Below are 17,731 nucleotides of genomic sequence, written 5' to 3' on the forward strand. Positions count from 1 at the left end.
ATGATAGAGGTCAGGTAATAAAGTGGGAAATGGCCCAAATCTAAAGCGGATTAATTCTGGGTGGCCACTGGAAGTTCTGTGACGACAGCAAGTGTGCTGCTCCCCACTGCAGCGTGTGCATCTTCATCACTGACAGTGGTTCGCATGTTCTCATGCCCACCGGAGGACATCTGGAGCTCATTCCCCCTGAGGCGGGCCCCGTGCTGCAGCAGGGCAAACCGTGCAGGGTCTTTATGTGACGTGACCTGGGCACTGGTTCATGGTGCAATGGCGAGGGACTGAGCAGAGGGGACTACAGCCCTTCTGGTCTGCTGGGTGATGTGCCCAGAGCATCTCCTGAATCCACAGCTCTGCTGCCTGCTGAAAGCCTAAGGTGTTGATCTACTTATGTCTTTGTTTCCTCAATACCGTATCATAAACAGGTTCTTACAGTAACAGTAAGGAAACCAAAATGGGCTGTGTTTTCTCCGCAAAGGACTCTGCCTGCCTCCAGCTCTCGATATATCACTTGAAGACAGACTGCTCACACATCACATCGCACATCAAATGTGAGACTTTTTCAGCGAAGAAGAGTATTATTTCATTCGTGTCCCACACAAGGCTGCTGGCACGTTCTTTGCCCAGCCCCTGCACACGCAAAGGCAGTACAAAGGACAGAGGATGGAAACGACTCTTGTGGCTGTGAAGCGACAGGTTTAGGACAATTCAGACACCACCGCTAGCTGCACAGCACCAAAGCACAATGCCACAACGCAGAAGCAACGGCACGACGTCATTCACCTCAGCCTCGTGGCCTGGGGTTTTGTGGGAAGGTGTCAGGACATGGTGGGATACAGAGCAGAAGGACGGGATTTCCATCATGGGAGCCTCTGCCCCCTCCAGCGTGTCTGAGTCTGGGATGGCTAAAGACACACTCTCACAGCTCAGCGCCTCCTTCAAATTGGGGAGATAGAAAAGATCAGTAGCAGAGCAAGGCCGGGTCTTAACGCTCGAAGACATTTGCCCTGTGGCATTTCCTTGTTGCCCCGTTCATCCAGAGCAGGAAGGAATAGAAAAGGCAATGTGGGCTGAAAAAACTGGCACAAACGGCAAGTAAAAATACAGAGCATCTTGCAACACTTTCCAGGGTGCCCATGCCACCATCAGTGGCAGGATTAGTCATACAGAGCTCTATGTAGTTAATATTTTCAGTGCAGCTATCAGGGAGCGCAGTACCGAGCTGCCAGCCATCCACGCCTGCCCAGAGGAGCCTGCGCCTCCGAGATGTGAGTGAGGGCATCACCACAACCCAGCCCCACCGCGGTGCCTCTGCCTCCCTACTGTGCAGGGGAGGGGTGCCTGGGCTTGCAAATCCTCACCTGCCTTCGAGCAATCTCCTCTGCGGGGTGGGGGGGGCGGAAAACTGCAGCCAGCTCCCCACTCTCGCTGTTTTCCCTCTGGGGAATGTCACTTCTCGCTATGGCTTTCCTAGGGCTAAGAGGAGGCTTTGCATGGCTCCTGATGTGCTCGCGAGGTATTGAAAGATGAGGAAAGCCCAAGGAAAATGAACTCAGTTTGCAATCGCAGCCTATGTGAAAGGATGTTCCCTCTCTTCCCCCAATGAGAAAAGCAACCTGGGCGTTTATGGTGCGTTTTCCTGCAGAAATGTCTATTAGGAACTACATTCAAATAGTGAATTCCCCATTGCTGTGTAACTAAATTTCCTTTTACTTGACTTAATAGAGCCTGATACATTTTACAAAAATCTAATTTAATGTAATTTAATCTCAAATCCCCCACTGATTTTGCAGTAGATTTATTTGTGATCACGGTGACAAAGCAATTTCGTATTCACTCTTCATCATATGCTGCTGACATGAGATGAGACAATTATCTCCTGCCCCTCCTTCCCCCCTGACTTCTGATTGCCCTATTTTTCTGGAGCACTAATAGAGATCAGAAAGCAGGCAGCGTCTGGAAAATCAACATGAAACCTCCAGCTTCTTGCTGAGGGGGTCTGACAATTCCCAGGGTCCAAGTCAGCCATGCCCTAAGCAGAGCACGAGACAGCGGGAAGCTGCGTGCTTACACCGGTGCCAGACAAGCCCTCCTGAGCCGCACACTATGATTTGCTTGAGGCTCCTCTGGAAATCCCTAAGTGGGATTAAAAAGAATCTGAGCGGTATTTCTGTGTCTGTGTGAAGGGACTTTATGCTGTCCCTTGCTGTATGTGTCAGGGCTGACAGTGCCAGCACTCCCACGGCTTTATGAGACTGCTCCCTGGTGCTGCTGCCATGCTAAAACGACAAGGACCAACGCGTTGGCTGGGAGAGCAAGACAAGGACCTGTGGCTGGACAGGGACCTCTGAATGAACTGGAAATGGCAAGAGATGGACTTTCATCCCTCCCCCAGAACAACAGTCAGGACAGCGATAGCCCTGGAGAACGCGTTTCAAGCAGCCTTCCACCTCAGGGAGCCCTCCTGAGATGACTGGAGATGTGGAGGCGGCTGTGACATCTCTGCTGTAGGGGGACCTGGGAAAGCTGCTTTCCTCCCACGCTGCCTTGTCTCCTGCCTCTTTGGCTCTGTGTCCCTCGGGATCTGACTGCCTGATGATCAGACAGCAGTGACTGGTAAGAACAGTCCCCTCCCTACCCTGAGCCCAAGAAGAGCAGAAGACGCACTGTGTGAACTATTACCAGGGCTTGGTGTTTCACTTGCACCGCTGATTCGGACTTCATGGTCTCCTGACTTCTGTAGGGTGCTCTGCTCTCCGGGGCCACCGCGCCTCCCCTGCTCCCGCTGGTGGCCGAGGTGGTTGCTCCTCTGGACATCTCCAACTCGATCTCAGCATCCATCTCAGCATCCTCCTTGGCCTCCTTGTTGCTCTCCTCCAGATGCTTCATCAGCACTGCCACCACTACATTGACTAGGACGAACTGTGCGATGAGGACAAAGGTGACGAAGTAGACAGGAGAGATAACAGGCAGGTAACTGAGGCAGTGCTTGTCTTCCCGAGTGCATTCCCGGAGAGTGTCCTGCAACAGAGGGGCAGAGGTGAGGGATTAATAAGGGCTGGGGCTCTGCTTGGGCTCAAAATACAGAAACATGAAATATAACCTGCTGAGGACTGAAAAGCATGTAATTACACATCCTAGACACAATAGGTACAACAAAATGGATAGGAGAAAATATGGACAGCATGAATTACACCAACTACAAAGAGGAGGATGGTGTTACATCCCAAAGGCAGAGAGCACAGAATACATGGTTATTCCTCTCAGCCATAAGAACCGGCATAATTTTCACAAAGTATTATAAATATGTTAAAAAGAATGAAGTTTCAGGTTGGACGAGACTTAGGACAAATTATCCCTTGAAAATGCACTTGACTTTTAAACGGGAAAGTTTAATTTTCATGTTTTAAAAGGAAACCTTCTTTGTTTTCACACAAGAGGTGCCTAAATTTCTCTGAAATCTACATATCTACGGACAGAAGAAAGTACCCAGAGGTCGCACACACCTTCATGATACCATTCCAGTTGTCTCCTGTTGACACCCTGAAGAGGGTGAGAAAGGCCATGCCGAAGTTGGTGAAAGTTGCGTGCCGGCTCAGACCTTCACAAGGATTTTCTTCACTGCAGTCTGCAGGAGAGAGATGCAGAAGGACGTCAGTGAAGTCATGTTTGCCAGTGCTTATTCAGAGCAGCCCCCCAAACCTGGTGGTGAGACCCTGAGATAGGCCACACTGATAACACGGCATCAGGGAGGACTGCTAAGCGGTGATCTCACGGTGGCCTGCAACTACGGAAGGGCAGCTGCAGAGATCATGTGGCCAAGCTCTTCTCAGTGGAGGCTATAATGGAGAGCAACACACTGTGGCTTAGGAGGTCCAGGCTGGACATTAGGAAAGTTGTTTTCATCTGGAGGGCCCAACAACAGCCCTGGGAGAGGTCACCGCAGAGGTTTTTGTTGGAAGATTTCAAGATTTCGCTAGGCAAAGCCACAGGAACTCTGAGCTAGTAATGGGGCTTCAAGTGTGAGGCTGGGTGGGGGCCTCCAGAGGCCTCTGCCACCGACATTTCTGTGATTCTCTTGACTTTACCCCAACAGGCAGAGCCAACACAAAGAGATATAAAAGGAGGTGGAAATAAGCAGACTTGCTGGGCTGTCTCAACAAATGCTGCTCTACAGTATCCTTTGTCTGTTATCCTTTTGATTATGTCCTTGTCTTGATTATTTTTCACAGGGTATATATGCCATGAGAGATATTTCACTGAGATAAAGTGAAGCAATTTGACATTTTTCCCCTGAGAATTAATATACTAATGAAGGTAAATTGAACATATGAAACCTCGCTTTTTCCATAAAACACAGGCTCATTAAATATTCATTAGGACAGACAGCAATGTCTCTTGCTAGGGCGTTTCGCTATTGGTTATTTATTTCAGAGGCAAATAGGAAGGAAAACCAAGAAAGCGAAAAAACCCTACAAATGACTAGTCTTGGGGGAGCACGCGCTGGTGGTTCTCAGGGCTGAGATGGACCAGCAGCGATCGCGTGAAAGAAGTGAAAGTATTTCCCAGTTAAATCAGGATGGGAAGTGGTGTGCTGACTGCCTGCAGTTTGCCCCAGACGAGACCGGGGCTTTCCCAGTCACTGACCACACGCTGTGGTTACCTGGGGCTGGCATTGGCAAGGTGTGTGCGTGGAAACACAAAAAGGATTCAGAGCAGCAGAAGGTGCCTCTGTGAATAGGACATTTTTCACCTTTGTGGCTGAAGCAATACATAACTATATATCTAGATATGTAATAAAACCCCCGCAGTATTTAATTTGGGGTAGATGCAGAACTATTTTTTTTCCAGAATTTGTTGAAGACTGAAAAATAATTTGTCTTTGGTTGAAAGAAATATTCTGCTTTCGGGCATTTGTAATCCGAGCAGAGGGCTGGACTCATAAAGGGGATTAATGGCAGCCATAAAATCACCGTGGAGTAAGGGCCCTTCTGATGCTCTTGAAGCCCTAATTGGGATGCAAACATTGAGAAGGCAGACACATCTCCTTTCAACAGTGTGTTTAAAGGCAGTGACTGCCTTGGCCTGGCTAAGCTGGGCAGGGTAGGGCTACAGTGTTTTCTCTCGGACTCCACCTGATTTTCTTTTTAGTGGTGGACACATTCATGATCAGCTAACGCAGTATTCTCAAACTGGAGAAATAGATGATGCTGGACAATCAGGAACCAGTGGATGCTTTCTGATTTATGTAGAAAGGGGAAGGTGACGCTGAGAAGAACAATGGACAGACAAGATTTGGGCAGCTGGAAGAGCAATGTCAGCCAAGCGCAGAAAACTAATGGAGTGTGGTGGAAGCTCCGAGGAGGGACATGTTTATGGTGGCATCTCTCCAGCACGAATCTGACTACCATCCAGCTTTGCAGACTCATGTTCTGTCTTAAGTAGCAAGCTTCCATCTTTGTGAACATATCCATGCTGGACAATTATATTTAAACAGTTCCTGTACAGCCAAGGAGGGTGTTGGACAAATCTCTAAATGTGTGTGTGTGTGCACGTTAGACAGGTTCTGTATTACATCCTCATGTGTCATCTGTGACCCTGAGATCAAGAGAAAACTTTAATCTTCAGACCATGAGCTGTGAAGCTAAGGAAGGCCCAAGAATGAGAGAGAGAAGAAAGGAAACAGCTAGATACCAAATAAACATCAACCGGATGAAATAAATCACGTCAGGCACATTACTCACCTAGCTTGCCAAACAATTCCACTCCCAGGGCAGCATAGATAAAAAACAGGAGCATAAAAAGTAGGCCAAGGTTCCCTACCTACACAAGGAGAAAGCAGAACAAGGGTCAGGCAAGTTGAGGTCATGAATAAAATTGCTCCATCACATTTTAAACACAAGAAAAAGAGGGACTGGTGACCAGCGGCTAAGTATCATCTCCTCTGGCTTCCAACAATCTGGTCTCCTTTCAACATTCTGCTTTAATAGACCCAGAGAAGTCTCCCGTGTGGGGGAAGGAGGAGATGCTCCCAGGTGCAAAGCAGTCTCTCTGGCTGGTGCCTCTCCATCACCCTTCCACTTACCCGGGATGCTGCCTTCATCTGTAACTCGGCCAACCCGTAGCTGTAGCCCCAGCGACACTTAGCACTGCACTTCAGTGCATTGGTAGTTTAAGTGACCTGGTGCTCTGGTATGAGTTTTAAGAGCCTTTCCCTTCTGTTTGCCAGGTTTGAGACAGAGCACGAAGGCTGAGGGTTTCAAGACAGTGACAAGACACGTCTCAAGCCACAAGAGGAATCGCCTTGTTTTCAAAGGTTTCGCTGGCCCGGAGGGCTTTCAGAAAAGGAACATATGCTCCAGTAAGACGTAAAGCTCTCCTAGCCTTGCCACTTTACAGATATTTCTCAACAATGACTACCTGAATTTTAGCTTTCAATGTCTCAAAAGAAAAAGCCTTGTTCCACATACCAACACTTAAATGCAGGCACCTTGCAGTTCAAACTCTGCGTGGTGTGCTACTATTAGGTATGAACACGCACTGCAAGGTGGCGGAAGGGGATGCTAATAGAAGTGCAATGATGCTAAAGGGAACACAGAGGCTCTCGATGACAGTGGCATCACAGACTTATCTGCACTTGAGTCAATCGCTATATTGGGTCAAAGCCTTTAAAACATCTCAAAGAGCAGATTTTTTTGTGATTCAGGCAGAGAACACAAAGGCAGAGTAACCTGACCAGCTAACCACCTGCATTTTACCCGCAACTAACTCTGGTCACATTTATCTTTCCTGCCACTTTTGAATGCCTGTGTGTATCGTCTGGTAACAGAGGGAGCATGATTGAGTTCTCCAATTAGACACAGTGTCACAAGCATCATTTTATCTCTAAATAAAAATGAACTAGGTGGTGATTCAGGTAGTCAGGCTGAGGGATTCATGATCTCCAAGGTATCTTCTAGTGAACTCTACAGTTTGAGAGAGCTTTCTTCTCTGAGGCAGCACAGCCACAGCGTTGCTGGGTATTTTGACCACGCTGCTTAATTTCATTAGAAAAGGTATCAGTATGATGCGTGTTATCATAAAATTAACACAGCTATCGCTTATGAAGTAGAGTTTTTTTTGTAGTAAAGAAGTGGGAATAGTCAAATCACCCAGTGGAGACTGTAATTGCTATGAAGCCTAAACTGGCTACTACGCATGGATCTTTACAATTCCACTAACGTTATTACCATACTCCAGGGAATGATAGAGATAATACGGTGATGTGGATGGCTGCTCTGGATTATTTCATCTGCATGTACTGTCTCCTGGAATAATGTTTCCTAACTTATGTCTGCTGGACCACTGGTGGTTTGTAAGACATTAGAAGGCAGTCTGCAAAATGACTGCAAATTAGAAAACACAGGAAAACAGGCCCACAAGCAAATGCACACACATGCTGCCAGGGAGGCAAATGAGCAAATAATTAAAGAGAAGAAAAATAAAAGTGATAAACAAGTTTTCTAGGTCGAGTGTAAATTAAAGCCTGATGTTGCAGCACTGCAGAAGAGGGTCTTGGAATTTTTTCAAAGCAGCCTATAAGCTTGAACATTTTACTGCTATTTTAATGCCTAATAAATCAGCCTGCAAACTTCTGGCATTGATGAAATTCCAAAGCATTTAGGCTAACATCAAAGTTATTACCAGGTTATCAGTCAAAACTAATCTATCTCTCAACATGCAAAGCATGTTATGAGCTGACATTTGCTCATAAACAATTTGCCTACGATCTAATGTGCATTTGTAAGGGATCCCATATTTAAGATCGTGACTAATTACATTACTGAACCAACACGTCTCACAACTAGTCCTTCAAAGACCAGTTTACACTCATGCGTTTGCTGTATAGGCTCAAGGCATCCCAGCCATAGGCATGCTCGAAAAATGCTAACAGAAGCATGTTTGCTAATGCGCTATTTGCTGGTGGCTAAGGTTGCACGTGCCCTTCGCTGAGAGCAGACACAGGGGCAGTTCCAAAGCTCAGCCGATGCACAGGATCTCTTGGGAAGTGACTGAATGTCTGACAGATGTGGGAACATGACTACATAAAAGAGAGATGTAGGAGACGGCAGCAAGTCAAAGATTCTGGGATGGATGACGGTATGACCTTTACCGTTAAACTCCGTCCCAACTTGTATCTAGACATCCAGAGCTGCTCTGGAGTGTCAGCTAAGAAACAGGTTGCTCCTAATGTGCACAAGAACAACCTGCTGCTGTGACCACCCCCTGCAGATGTAGCATCCACATGGATATGTGCAGGCAGTTGGTGGCTTGTGAGGTTGGAGAGCGCATGATTTTCTCTGCAGCCCACAAACGCTTGATACTCAAGAGCATGTGGCTGAGCAGTGCCAGATTTAGTATTTTGTCAGTGCTAGCCCATGACTCCCAGGCACGTGTCCCTCAGGAAAGGAAAGGAAGGTCCTCTTCAGCCCATGTCCTTCACTAACCCTGAGCACAGAGAAGGACCCAAGGCATGTTCTCAGAGATGGGCTGAGGTGACGACGGCGAGGTCAGCCAGCGGCTGCTGAGTAGCGGAGAAGGCAGACTGGATGTGTGTCTGTGACCTCGAGTGAGTCATTCCTCTCCTGTAACTCAACGTTCCCATTTGTAATACCCTTGCGGATAGGTAATTAATGTCTCTAAAGCACTTTGAGATCTACTGAGACCAGATAAGAAAAAGATCGTGCATGAATCATGCTGCTGGGAGGAACGGGAGGGGGCAGGAGCACATCCAGGCACTTTTCTCCAGCAGCCAAAGGCTGGGATGCCTGTGCCGGGCTCTGCATCAGGGACAGAGATCCAGCTCTGGTCAGTAACCTCATCTTTGGCAGCCGGTCACCCAGGCAGGCTCTGAGAAGTGGTTCTGCTCTAGCAGCACTGAACAGGTCAGCCCATGCTCTCTTTATCTGTCAGACTCCCCCTGACTTGGGCTGAAGCCTTTGGCTGGGCAGAGAAAACTACAGATAAGGCCTGTCTGGCAGCCAGGGGCTATCCATCATTTGCTGTGGCTCCAGTGTTGAGGGGAGCCTGTGGCCTGTAGGGAATGAAGCAGAGATGAAGAACATCTCCAAGATGTTCTTGGTGCCCTAAAGTACCTCAGAGAAGGTATAAGAGAAGGCAGACACTGGTGAGTATCTGCGATTCCTCCTAGACCTTCACTTTCTGGCATCCTGGCTGTCTTATACTGCTGGCAAAACTGTCTGTGTGCCTGGGACAGAGGCACACAGTGCCTTCACCACAACACATCCCAGCTGGATCTGTGATCTACCACTGCGAAAGCCCAGGAATAACCCTACTCAGCGTCAAGGAAAGTGACCGTCCTCTCCACACACCCAGCAAACCCCTTCTCCCACTGCCCCTGCATGACCTGGGGAGGCTGTCTCTACTTTAGCTCTTGTGGACATCGCCATTAGTTTATTTGCCTCAATTTATGTGAGACTGTTAAGCACCACTGCACGCCCCATCAGAGTTCAACCTCTGACCTATGCCGCTAAGTAAGAAGCCCATATCTGCAGGCAACTGGGATGCAAAGCGACCATGCCAGGTTGTGTTAGCTTCATATGCGAATGTGTTGCATTGATCATGTACCACAGGAGACCGGCCACTTGGGCACCATCACTCCTCTTGCACTGTCAGCTGTGTGATTCTACCCAATTCCCTCTAGATCCTGCCGGCCTCTACTCTCCCTGCTCTGGGAGACGCACTTGTGAAATACATGTCTTCTGCTGCCCCACTCCTGCAATGGCTGGCTGAAGCACACTACAGTTGCTCTTGTGCCTCTTCCTGCTCTGACATCAATTATTTCTGCATCACTGGCCCACACCTTGGCATTTCAGTTGTCCATGCAGGCAACGCACACAGCTCCCTGGGATGCCTGTCAAGAGCAATTTTGCATAAAACTAAGTCCCTGCCAATCCTTCCCAAGGACACGAGTCCTACTCATCTTCCTTCCAGCACTCTCCAGCCAAAGCAATAAGCCTGGCAGCAGGAAAACAGTCTAATTTATGCACTAGACCCAAGAGAAAATGAACACATTTGTCTGCTTGGAAAACGTAGGCCATCTGTGTGAATTCCAGGACTAGTGGAAATGGACAGACAGACAACCTTGGAGGCTAAAGTCATCTCATTGGTGCAACCACAAGGCCACCAGCTGAACTCAATGAGTTTCCCTTTCAGTGTATCCACTCAGCCCCACGGAGACCAGTGCTAACAGCCAGCAGAATGGTGGTTTCTTTACCTAACGATTTCTGCTTCACAACTCAAATCTCTCAGGCATCTCTGCACTTCTTTCCAGTGTGCAGCGTAGCACCCCCTTATCTTCCAGAATCTGTCGCATCTGCAACGTTTGCTGGTAAGACGTTTCTATTCTTGCTCTGTGAGATTCACAATCACTGTGGGTTTTCAGCGTCCGGCAAAAGTAGGCTATTGTTTACGTCTCGTAACTGTTGTTACAGAACGCTAGATAACCTCTTCAAGAGCTGAAGGTGAGATAAGCACAGGAATTATAGCTCCATGAAGAGTTAAACTCCTGGAGAGGAGCAAACTACAGACTCTGTCCTTCAGGGCACTGACAGAACGAGGAGTTCTTCACTTATTTCTTGGCACAGAGTCCATTGGGGGGAGTTCCAAGCTTTGAAGACAAAGAGGAGGTATACTGTACAGTTCTGCATTTAATTAATGTGCCATCCACAGACCACGTTAGAAAGAAGAAGGAAAAAGAACTCAGATCTTCTGATAGGAAAGTTCCACACTTTACTATTGTTGACTCTGCAGAGCCAGGATGACAACTGGACTGGATTCCACTTTGTCCTCTCTATCAGGAAGAGCACTGGCAGCTTAGCACTGACTGCAGGTTTTCTTACTGGCAAGTGGTATTAGAAGTGCTGTGCAGGCTGAGCTGGGCTGCTCAGTATGGTGGATTCACTTACACAATGAGCATTTCAACCCAGCCAAATGTAAAGTTAGAAATCCAAAAGCGAAGTGCAGGGCATGCGACAGAAAGGGAGAATTGTACTTTGGGAAGCAGGGGATGTGAAAAGGACTAAAGGATTATCATCAAATAGGAGTCTTATGGAGCAGACATTGCTTACAAAACCGATGCAGCCACCAGATGTATAAGCAAGGGAATATTCAGCAGAAGCATAAAAGTGCTATAATTCATTACATAGCCTTAATGGGTCCAGAGCTCATAAAGAAGAGGAAAACATTTGAAACAGGTCTTGAAAACCTGCTTCATACTGAGCCATTAAAGGATTTCAATGTTCTTCTGTTTGCCAGACTACAAGAGATTATTTTATCTCTTATTGCTCCAAAAAGGAGAAGTTCTAGAAGAAAAAAAGCAAAATTACATGCAATGAAAAAACAAACTTGGCTAATTCAGACTTAAAACAGCAGATTTTTTTAGCAGAAAGAGTAAACATATACCGGAAGAATGTATTTCATCAATAGGGGATGGCTGATTCCCTAACACTTTGCATCCTTAAAGCAAGACCAGGTGGCTTTTAAAAGACTTGCTGAGGTTCAGTGCAGAACTGTGTGGTTTGTGTCATGCGAGAAGCAGGCCTCTGCGATCACAGGGGAGTTTCTGGTCTGTGAATGGCAGCACTGAACTGGCTTAATTAGGACTGGCAGTGTCTAAGTGATGAAGTCAATGCTGGTCACGCTAGCCTGACTCTTTTTAGCCGCTCCGTTTAAAACAGTGGATCGATCTGTTTCAAATTTACACCAGTGTAGCTGATTTTAGCACTTCATGTTTTGAAGTCCATGACAGATTTTGTTCGTCCTCCAAAAGGGTATGCCATGAGGGTGCATCTTCAGAGCTGAGGCTGGCAGTGCCTTTCCAGGTGACCACGGCCCCACTACTAGTTCAACCTCTTGGTCAACCAGCTGTGAAACAGGAAAACTTGGATTCCTGTTCAAAAAGCAGATACTGCCTCGAGACTGCACAGCAGTGGGTAAAAGAGCCAGCGCTGCACAAGCACAGGTGGCCTATGGCAGGAACGTGATGATCGATTCACACCATCCCAAACATTTCCTGGGACTACGAGGGCATAGAGGTGGTGGGCAAAGAAGGTGCCATTTTGAGATCTTTCCCTGACCATTCTTTCTGCCTCTTTTGCCTCTCCTTATTTGTTCTCTTCTAGTCCATCTCATTTTTTTCAGAGACATGGTGGAGAAGATGATCTCTGAACTGGTAGACATGAGATTACCAGACAAGGAGGATGCAGCAGGGTAGGAAGTCTTCCTGCATCGAAAACAGCAGCTCAACATCAGTCTGAAGTTCCAGAAGAGGAGACTAAGCCTGTACTGTGACTGCTTCAAACTTGAATCAAAATGCTAAGATTTCCCCAAGTCTGAGGATAGTTGGTTCTGTGAGTGTTACTCAAGCTATATCTGCTGCTGAATAAAAACAAATAAGAAGCTGATGAAAATCATCAAAAGAGAGAGAAAGAAAGTGTATTGCAATGCAATGACAATACCTTGTCATGGTAAGCCCATAAATGGACATTCTACATACACAAGGCAAAGAATTTCCCCAAAACCTTAATGAATAAACATCAAATTCATTTTTCTTGTCACTTAGCAGACATATTCAATGACGATTTTCCAGCTGTGGTTTTAGGCTGCTACATTAATTGGGGTAGGAACTGTTCCCCTGCCTTTGAAATGAAAGCTGTAGCTTTATGAAGAATGATTGGTGTTGGAGAGGTCTTCCCAACCTTCCCTTCTCATTTTCTGGATTTCACTGGATGACAAAATGGCATTTTTATCTGCGCAAGATCTGCTTGGAATATCCCTGGGCATTTCCCTTTAAAAGAGACTTTCTTTTGAATGTAAACTGCAAAAAAACCCCAAGGAAATAAAAAGCCTGGCCTGCAGCCCTCCTATTGTTTGGGGGGGGGAGAGAAAACACGGGGAAAGAGAAAATATGCTCTGTAATCACAATGCTTTCGAAAAAAAAAAAAAAAAAGACACAAATCAAATGCTTTCTTGAAATGCCAAAACAGGGGTCAGGTTGGTAAATTCCATGCTTTAGTCTCAGCCAAAATCCATCACTGAAAAGGAAATATGAATACCAAGGGGCAAATGTCTCAGCTTAGAAACATCTTTATGGCAGTGATGAAAAGTAAATGGGTCTTTCCAAGAAAAAGAAATTCCCCTTGTTTTTCAGTTCATTTTGAATAGATCATGGGCTTCTTTGTACTTAGCAACTAACTCAGAGGGGTATATTTGGGTTATTACATGTACTAGTTCTCCTGATTCTCATATGGCCACTCATATTCTGGAAGAGATGTCTACACAGTGTCTGCTTTTCAAATACATGGATCCATAAAAAAGGGGTCCCAGCAACCGAACATTTGAAGGATCCTATCAAATGTCATTAAGACTGGCAGGATCATTGTTCCTCTTGAAGCTCATGAGAATATGGTGATCTGAAACCCCGCTTCAAGCTTTTAACACTCAGAAACATCCTCCCTATTTGCCTTTTAAAGTCTGCGAGCTGCCAATAAACATGGTTGCTCCTGTCTCACAAAGAAAACTACCGAGCTGGAGGCTGCCTACTTGCAGTGCTTTCACCAACAGCTTTCTCTGCCTATCCTTCTGTTTCCTGAACTTGCCAGTGAAATCTACGCTTTATAAAAGCTCTACCTATAGCAATTGGCTCTCTGTTAACTCTTTTTCCATCATTCTGGTTCTCCCATCTAACACACACTATGTGAGCAGGATGTGCCATGCAAAACTCTGCTACCAAGGCACTGGTGGCAGCAGACAAAGCTGATATCCTTCTCAGGTGGCTTCTAGTGCCCACCAAACATGATGGAGAGCTGTCTCCAGGCCCAAAAGGCATAGTCCACCAAGGGGAACAAGCTGGGCGTGGATGAAGTCTGGGGGCTTACCTGGGGAAGTGCTTGTACCACTGTGTCCAGGAGAGCTCGCATCCCGGTGGCCATTTTAAGCAGTTTCAGCACTACAATGAGAATCAAATCCTGGTCAGCAGGGCTGGGAAATATTTCAAGCAAAAGCCATAAAGGAAACCTAGCTTCAGATCTTGTAGGGAGGGTTTACATCTCTCTTGCATCTATTCATACAGATGGCAAGCTCACTGCATCCTGGCACGGCCCACAGAACATCCGAATGTCCTGACTGCTTCCCACACCAATTAATGTTAAGGACATCAGTAAAACAGATCAAAAGCCAGAACCCCAGCGTGCCCTAGCAGGGAAATGGGAAAGTGATGGGGAGACACTTCATCAGTGAAGAGCATCATCTCCATCTCCGATCTTCCCTTTTCCACAGCTTCCCGCTGTTACCTGGCATCAATATAAAAGGTCTGCGATCCCAGGTTTGAATTAGAGACCAATCTAAGATGCCACTGGAAACACTCATGAAACCCCACCTTGTTTGTCTCTGAAATGATGTTTTGCAGCCTCATCACCTAACTGTTCCAAGTCAAACTGAAAAACAGCAGGACTAGAAGAATAAACGGCCAAACCATTTCCTGACATGTCTGGAGTGAGGGTTGGACACCTATGGAGCAGGCCGTACCTCTTGCTATTCTCAGCACCCGCATGATGCGTATTATTGTGGGGTTGATGGGCAGCGCAGCGTTCATCTCAATTTCCTCCAGCGTGATTCCCACAATTGATAAGAGAACTATGGCCAAATCCAGCTGATTCCACCTAACAGACAAAGAGAGGAAGGACAGAAGAATTAATCATACATGGACAGACACCCAAGAGTAGAGAATTATCTGTTAATAACAAGCACAAGTAAATCCCAAATGCCTCTCCTCTCTCGTATCTGGGTTCATGATCTTCTATGTGGTAGGAAATCAACTCACTGCAGATGGCACAAGACGGCCTCTGAGCCACAGGCTGCTGTAGCCTGTGACTGCGAAGTGTCCCTGTCTACTTCCCAGTCCCTATCGTCCCCCTGCTATCCACTTGGAGCCACTCAGAGGGACATGATACTAGGCTAGAGGGACCTTTAATGTAGTGCAATACAGCTGCTATGTTATGTCACCTGTTTCTTGAATTACTCCACTTGAGTATCTTCACTGATTTACAGCCTAACACTTGAGAGGGCCTTCCACACCAGCACCAGAAAGACAGTAAGATTTGAAGCGGCTGAGGGCCTTTGCTACGCAATTTCCCTCATAATTCCTATAATTCCTATATAGGAGCAATTCCTATATTGCTCATAGGAGCCTCCAACCACTCAGTCAGGATAAATGAGGCAAACAAGCTGATTTTGTGGAAAAGTGTCCAATCTTACCCTGCTCCCCAGCAAGTCGCCAGACCACAATGCGCTCTCAGGTATATTTGCTTCCGGCTAAATGTGAGGCAGAGTAAGATCCGTAGCTCTCTGCAGCTGGGATCTGAAGGCACAATTACCACTGTCTTTGCCAAAGGCTTTACAAAGCCAGCAGACTACCAAAGGGGTGGTTTGGACTTCAAAGGAGACTTGTTTTTAGGGACTCTTGTGACCTTAGGTTGCCAAAACTACTCTTTTGAGGACTGGACTGATACCAACAGGTTGCTTCTGACCTCTAAGCTGAGCCAGTCAGACCTGAGGGAGGCAGATACTGGGGGAAAGAACGTATCTAGAATTTTGTAATATTTCCTGAATTCCCTCTGCAAAGTAGTACCAGTAGTTCTTAGAATTTTTAGTTCCTACACTATAAAGTTTGCCCCCATGGAGAGACAGCCCTTTGCTCTTCCTTGCACACAGCATGTAGTACTATCATAGTGACGCTACATTTACCCAGCATCTGGCTTTGAAACTAGGTCAATACAGCTCTATTCCAAATGCACAGGAGTTTAAAATATTCTCACCTGTCCTTAAAGAACCTTCGAAAACCAAATGCCACCAACTTCAGAACTGCCTCGAACACAAAAACTATGGTGAACACATAGTTGCAGTACTTCAGAGCTTCATCCAGGGACTGAAAAGAGAGACACCAGTTAGACCAGCCCACGCTATCCTCTCCTAGAGCCCCTGCAGAGGGACTGGCAGGCACAAAGATGGCATAGGCACACAGATGTAAGCAGTAAAGTCATAATGGCTTGCAGAGCTCAGTTACAAAACTGCACTAAATCACACCCCAAAATTCAAATAAAGAATTAGACATTGATGCAAGCAAAAACCTCATAAGCACTAATACTAGTTGTGCTAAAAATGACAAGAGCTATCAATCCCCCAGCTTCAATGCATAAATTGTTCAGACTCTGGGACAGAGAGAAAATCTTACCCCTTCCCCTAATAAACTTCACTTCTTCTAAACTCTCTAGTCTTGGGTAGAATAAAAGACTTGATGGATCATTTCTTTGTTCCAGCATGGCAATCCTTAGGACAATGGCTTTGCTTAAAACCCTCAGAAAAATAAATAACGTTGGAGATGGATTAAATCTTGCCTTCTTGAAGAATGTCACATCTCTAGAGCGGGGCAAAGTATGTCCATATTTGGTGCAATGTTCACGCTCTCTATAGAGCTGCTCTCGGAAGTTAGGAATCTGCAGTGTTTATACTTTACACTGATGAGTGTTTACAATGGATTTCATTGGAACCGTAGGCCAATAATAGCAAAAGAATCTTGCTAGGACCTTAAAATAGATAGCTGCAGAGTGAAACAGCTCCGGTTGGGTAGGGATTTGGGGAGAGGAGGGAGGGAAAGGGAATTTCGTTAAATGTAGTATAGGTCTCTCACAATAAAAAAATGGTAACAGTCAACATCAAAACAGACACAATTGGAAATAAGATGCAATAGAGGAGTCTGCAAAGCAATGCCTGCTTTGTTGACAGAGGAAGCCTCAGGACGCAGGAAAGCTTTCCTCCTCACATTTGTGTGATGACTGTGCTTTGCTGACCCCAGCTATGTGGCATGACCACGCACTGATTTTTTGGGAATAAGAGCGGAAATTTTTTCATCTGTTGGCATTCCTCAACGCACCACTATCCCTATTTTTGTTCCAGTGTCTAAAATAAAATGGCAACTTAAAAGTATGTGGGACAATTTACTATTTCATCTGAAGCACGCTGCCTGAGCCTGAATTCTCTTATCTTTTGTGATGGCTTGCATTCAGACTTACAACAGTATGTTTTACATGAATGTAAACCAAGTATAAATACGACCTAATTTGGATACATAACATTTACATGTGAAACAAAGGCTGTTATGCAAAGGAATTATGGGGGCAGAACAGCACGGAATCAGCTGGCGTAAAACACACAGGCTTGGTGCCCCTCTGGCTTAGCTTCCAGGAGGCATTTGCAGGTTATCCGGCAGACCATGCGATACTAGAAATGTAAACACCAAGCCCAGAGCTCCATGAATGATAATGTGATGGAAGATTAACACATGCGGCAAATAGACAGGCTATATGATTTATGCCAAAGGTTTTCTTGGGAAAGAACGATTGTATGATACATAAAGAAAAGAAGGGTTGTATTTAAGAGTTGGTTTATTCTAAACTCGTTGAGGAAAAGAAAAGTTGCTCTGCATGCGTTAACTTCATGTTTCTATCTGTTAGTGGAATATTCTAAAACTCTAGAAAGGTTTACAGTTTGAGGGTCAGTCATGTCTGTGATCAGGAAATATTTGGACTGTTTTTTTCCTTGTTGAAGTTTAGTTCACTCTCCATTAGCCTTATTCTGGTTTTTTTTATGCAAGAACATGGAAATCAAACTTTTGGCT

The 17,731-nt window shown here is 46.0% G+C and overlaps 1 protein-coding gene across 3 annotated transcripts in view; it reads right to left on the bottom strand.

The window, feature by feature from the left end:
• The window catches only part of CACNA1H (calcium voltage-gated channel subunit alpha1 H), a 252,900-nt gene that overhangs the window by 8,734 nt on the left and 226,435 nt on the right, over positions 1-17,731 (bottom strand). For 2 of the 3 annotated variants that reach the window (XM_054211965.1, XM_054211963.1), the window contains exons 27-32: positions 15,873-15,982; positions 14,584-14,717; positions 13,935-14,005; positions 5,742-5,820; positions 3,504-3,625; positions 2,680-3,018 (exon numbers count right to left, since the gene is read on the bottom strand). In XM_054211965.1, coding sequence (XP_054067940.1) covers positions 2,680-3,018; positions 3,504-3,625; positions 5,742-5,820; positions 13,935-14,005; positions 14,584-14,717; positions 15,873-15,982 — 855 coding nt within the window. The remainder of the gene's footprint in view (positions 1-2,679; positions 3,019-3,503; positions 3,626-5,741; positions 5,821-13,934; positions 14,006-14,583; positions 14,718-15,872; positions 15,983-17,731) is intronic. The other variant, XM_054211964.1, reaches the window with a different exon arrangement.

The sequence above is a fragment of the Rissa tridactyla genome, chromosome 8 (genome assembly GCF_028500815.1).
Source record: "Rissa tridactyla isolate bRisTri1 chromosome 8, bRisTri1.patW.cur.20221130, whole genome shotgun sequence".
Lineage (NCBI taxonomy): Eukaryota > Metazoa > Chordata > Aves > Charadriiformes > Laridae > Rissa > Rissa tridactyla.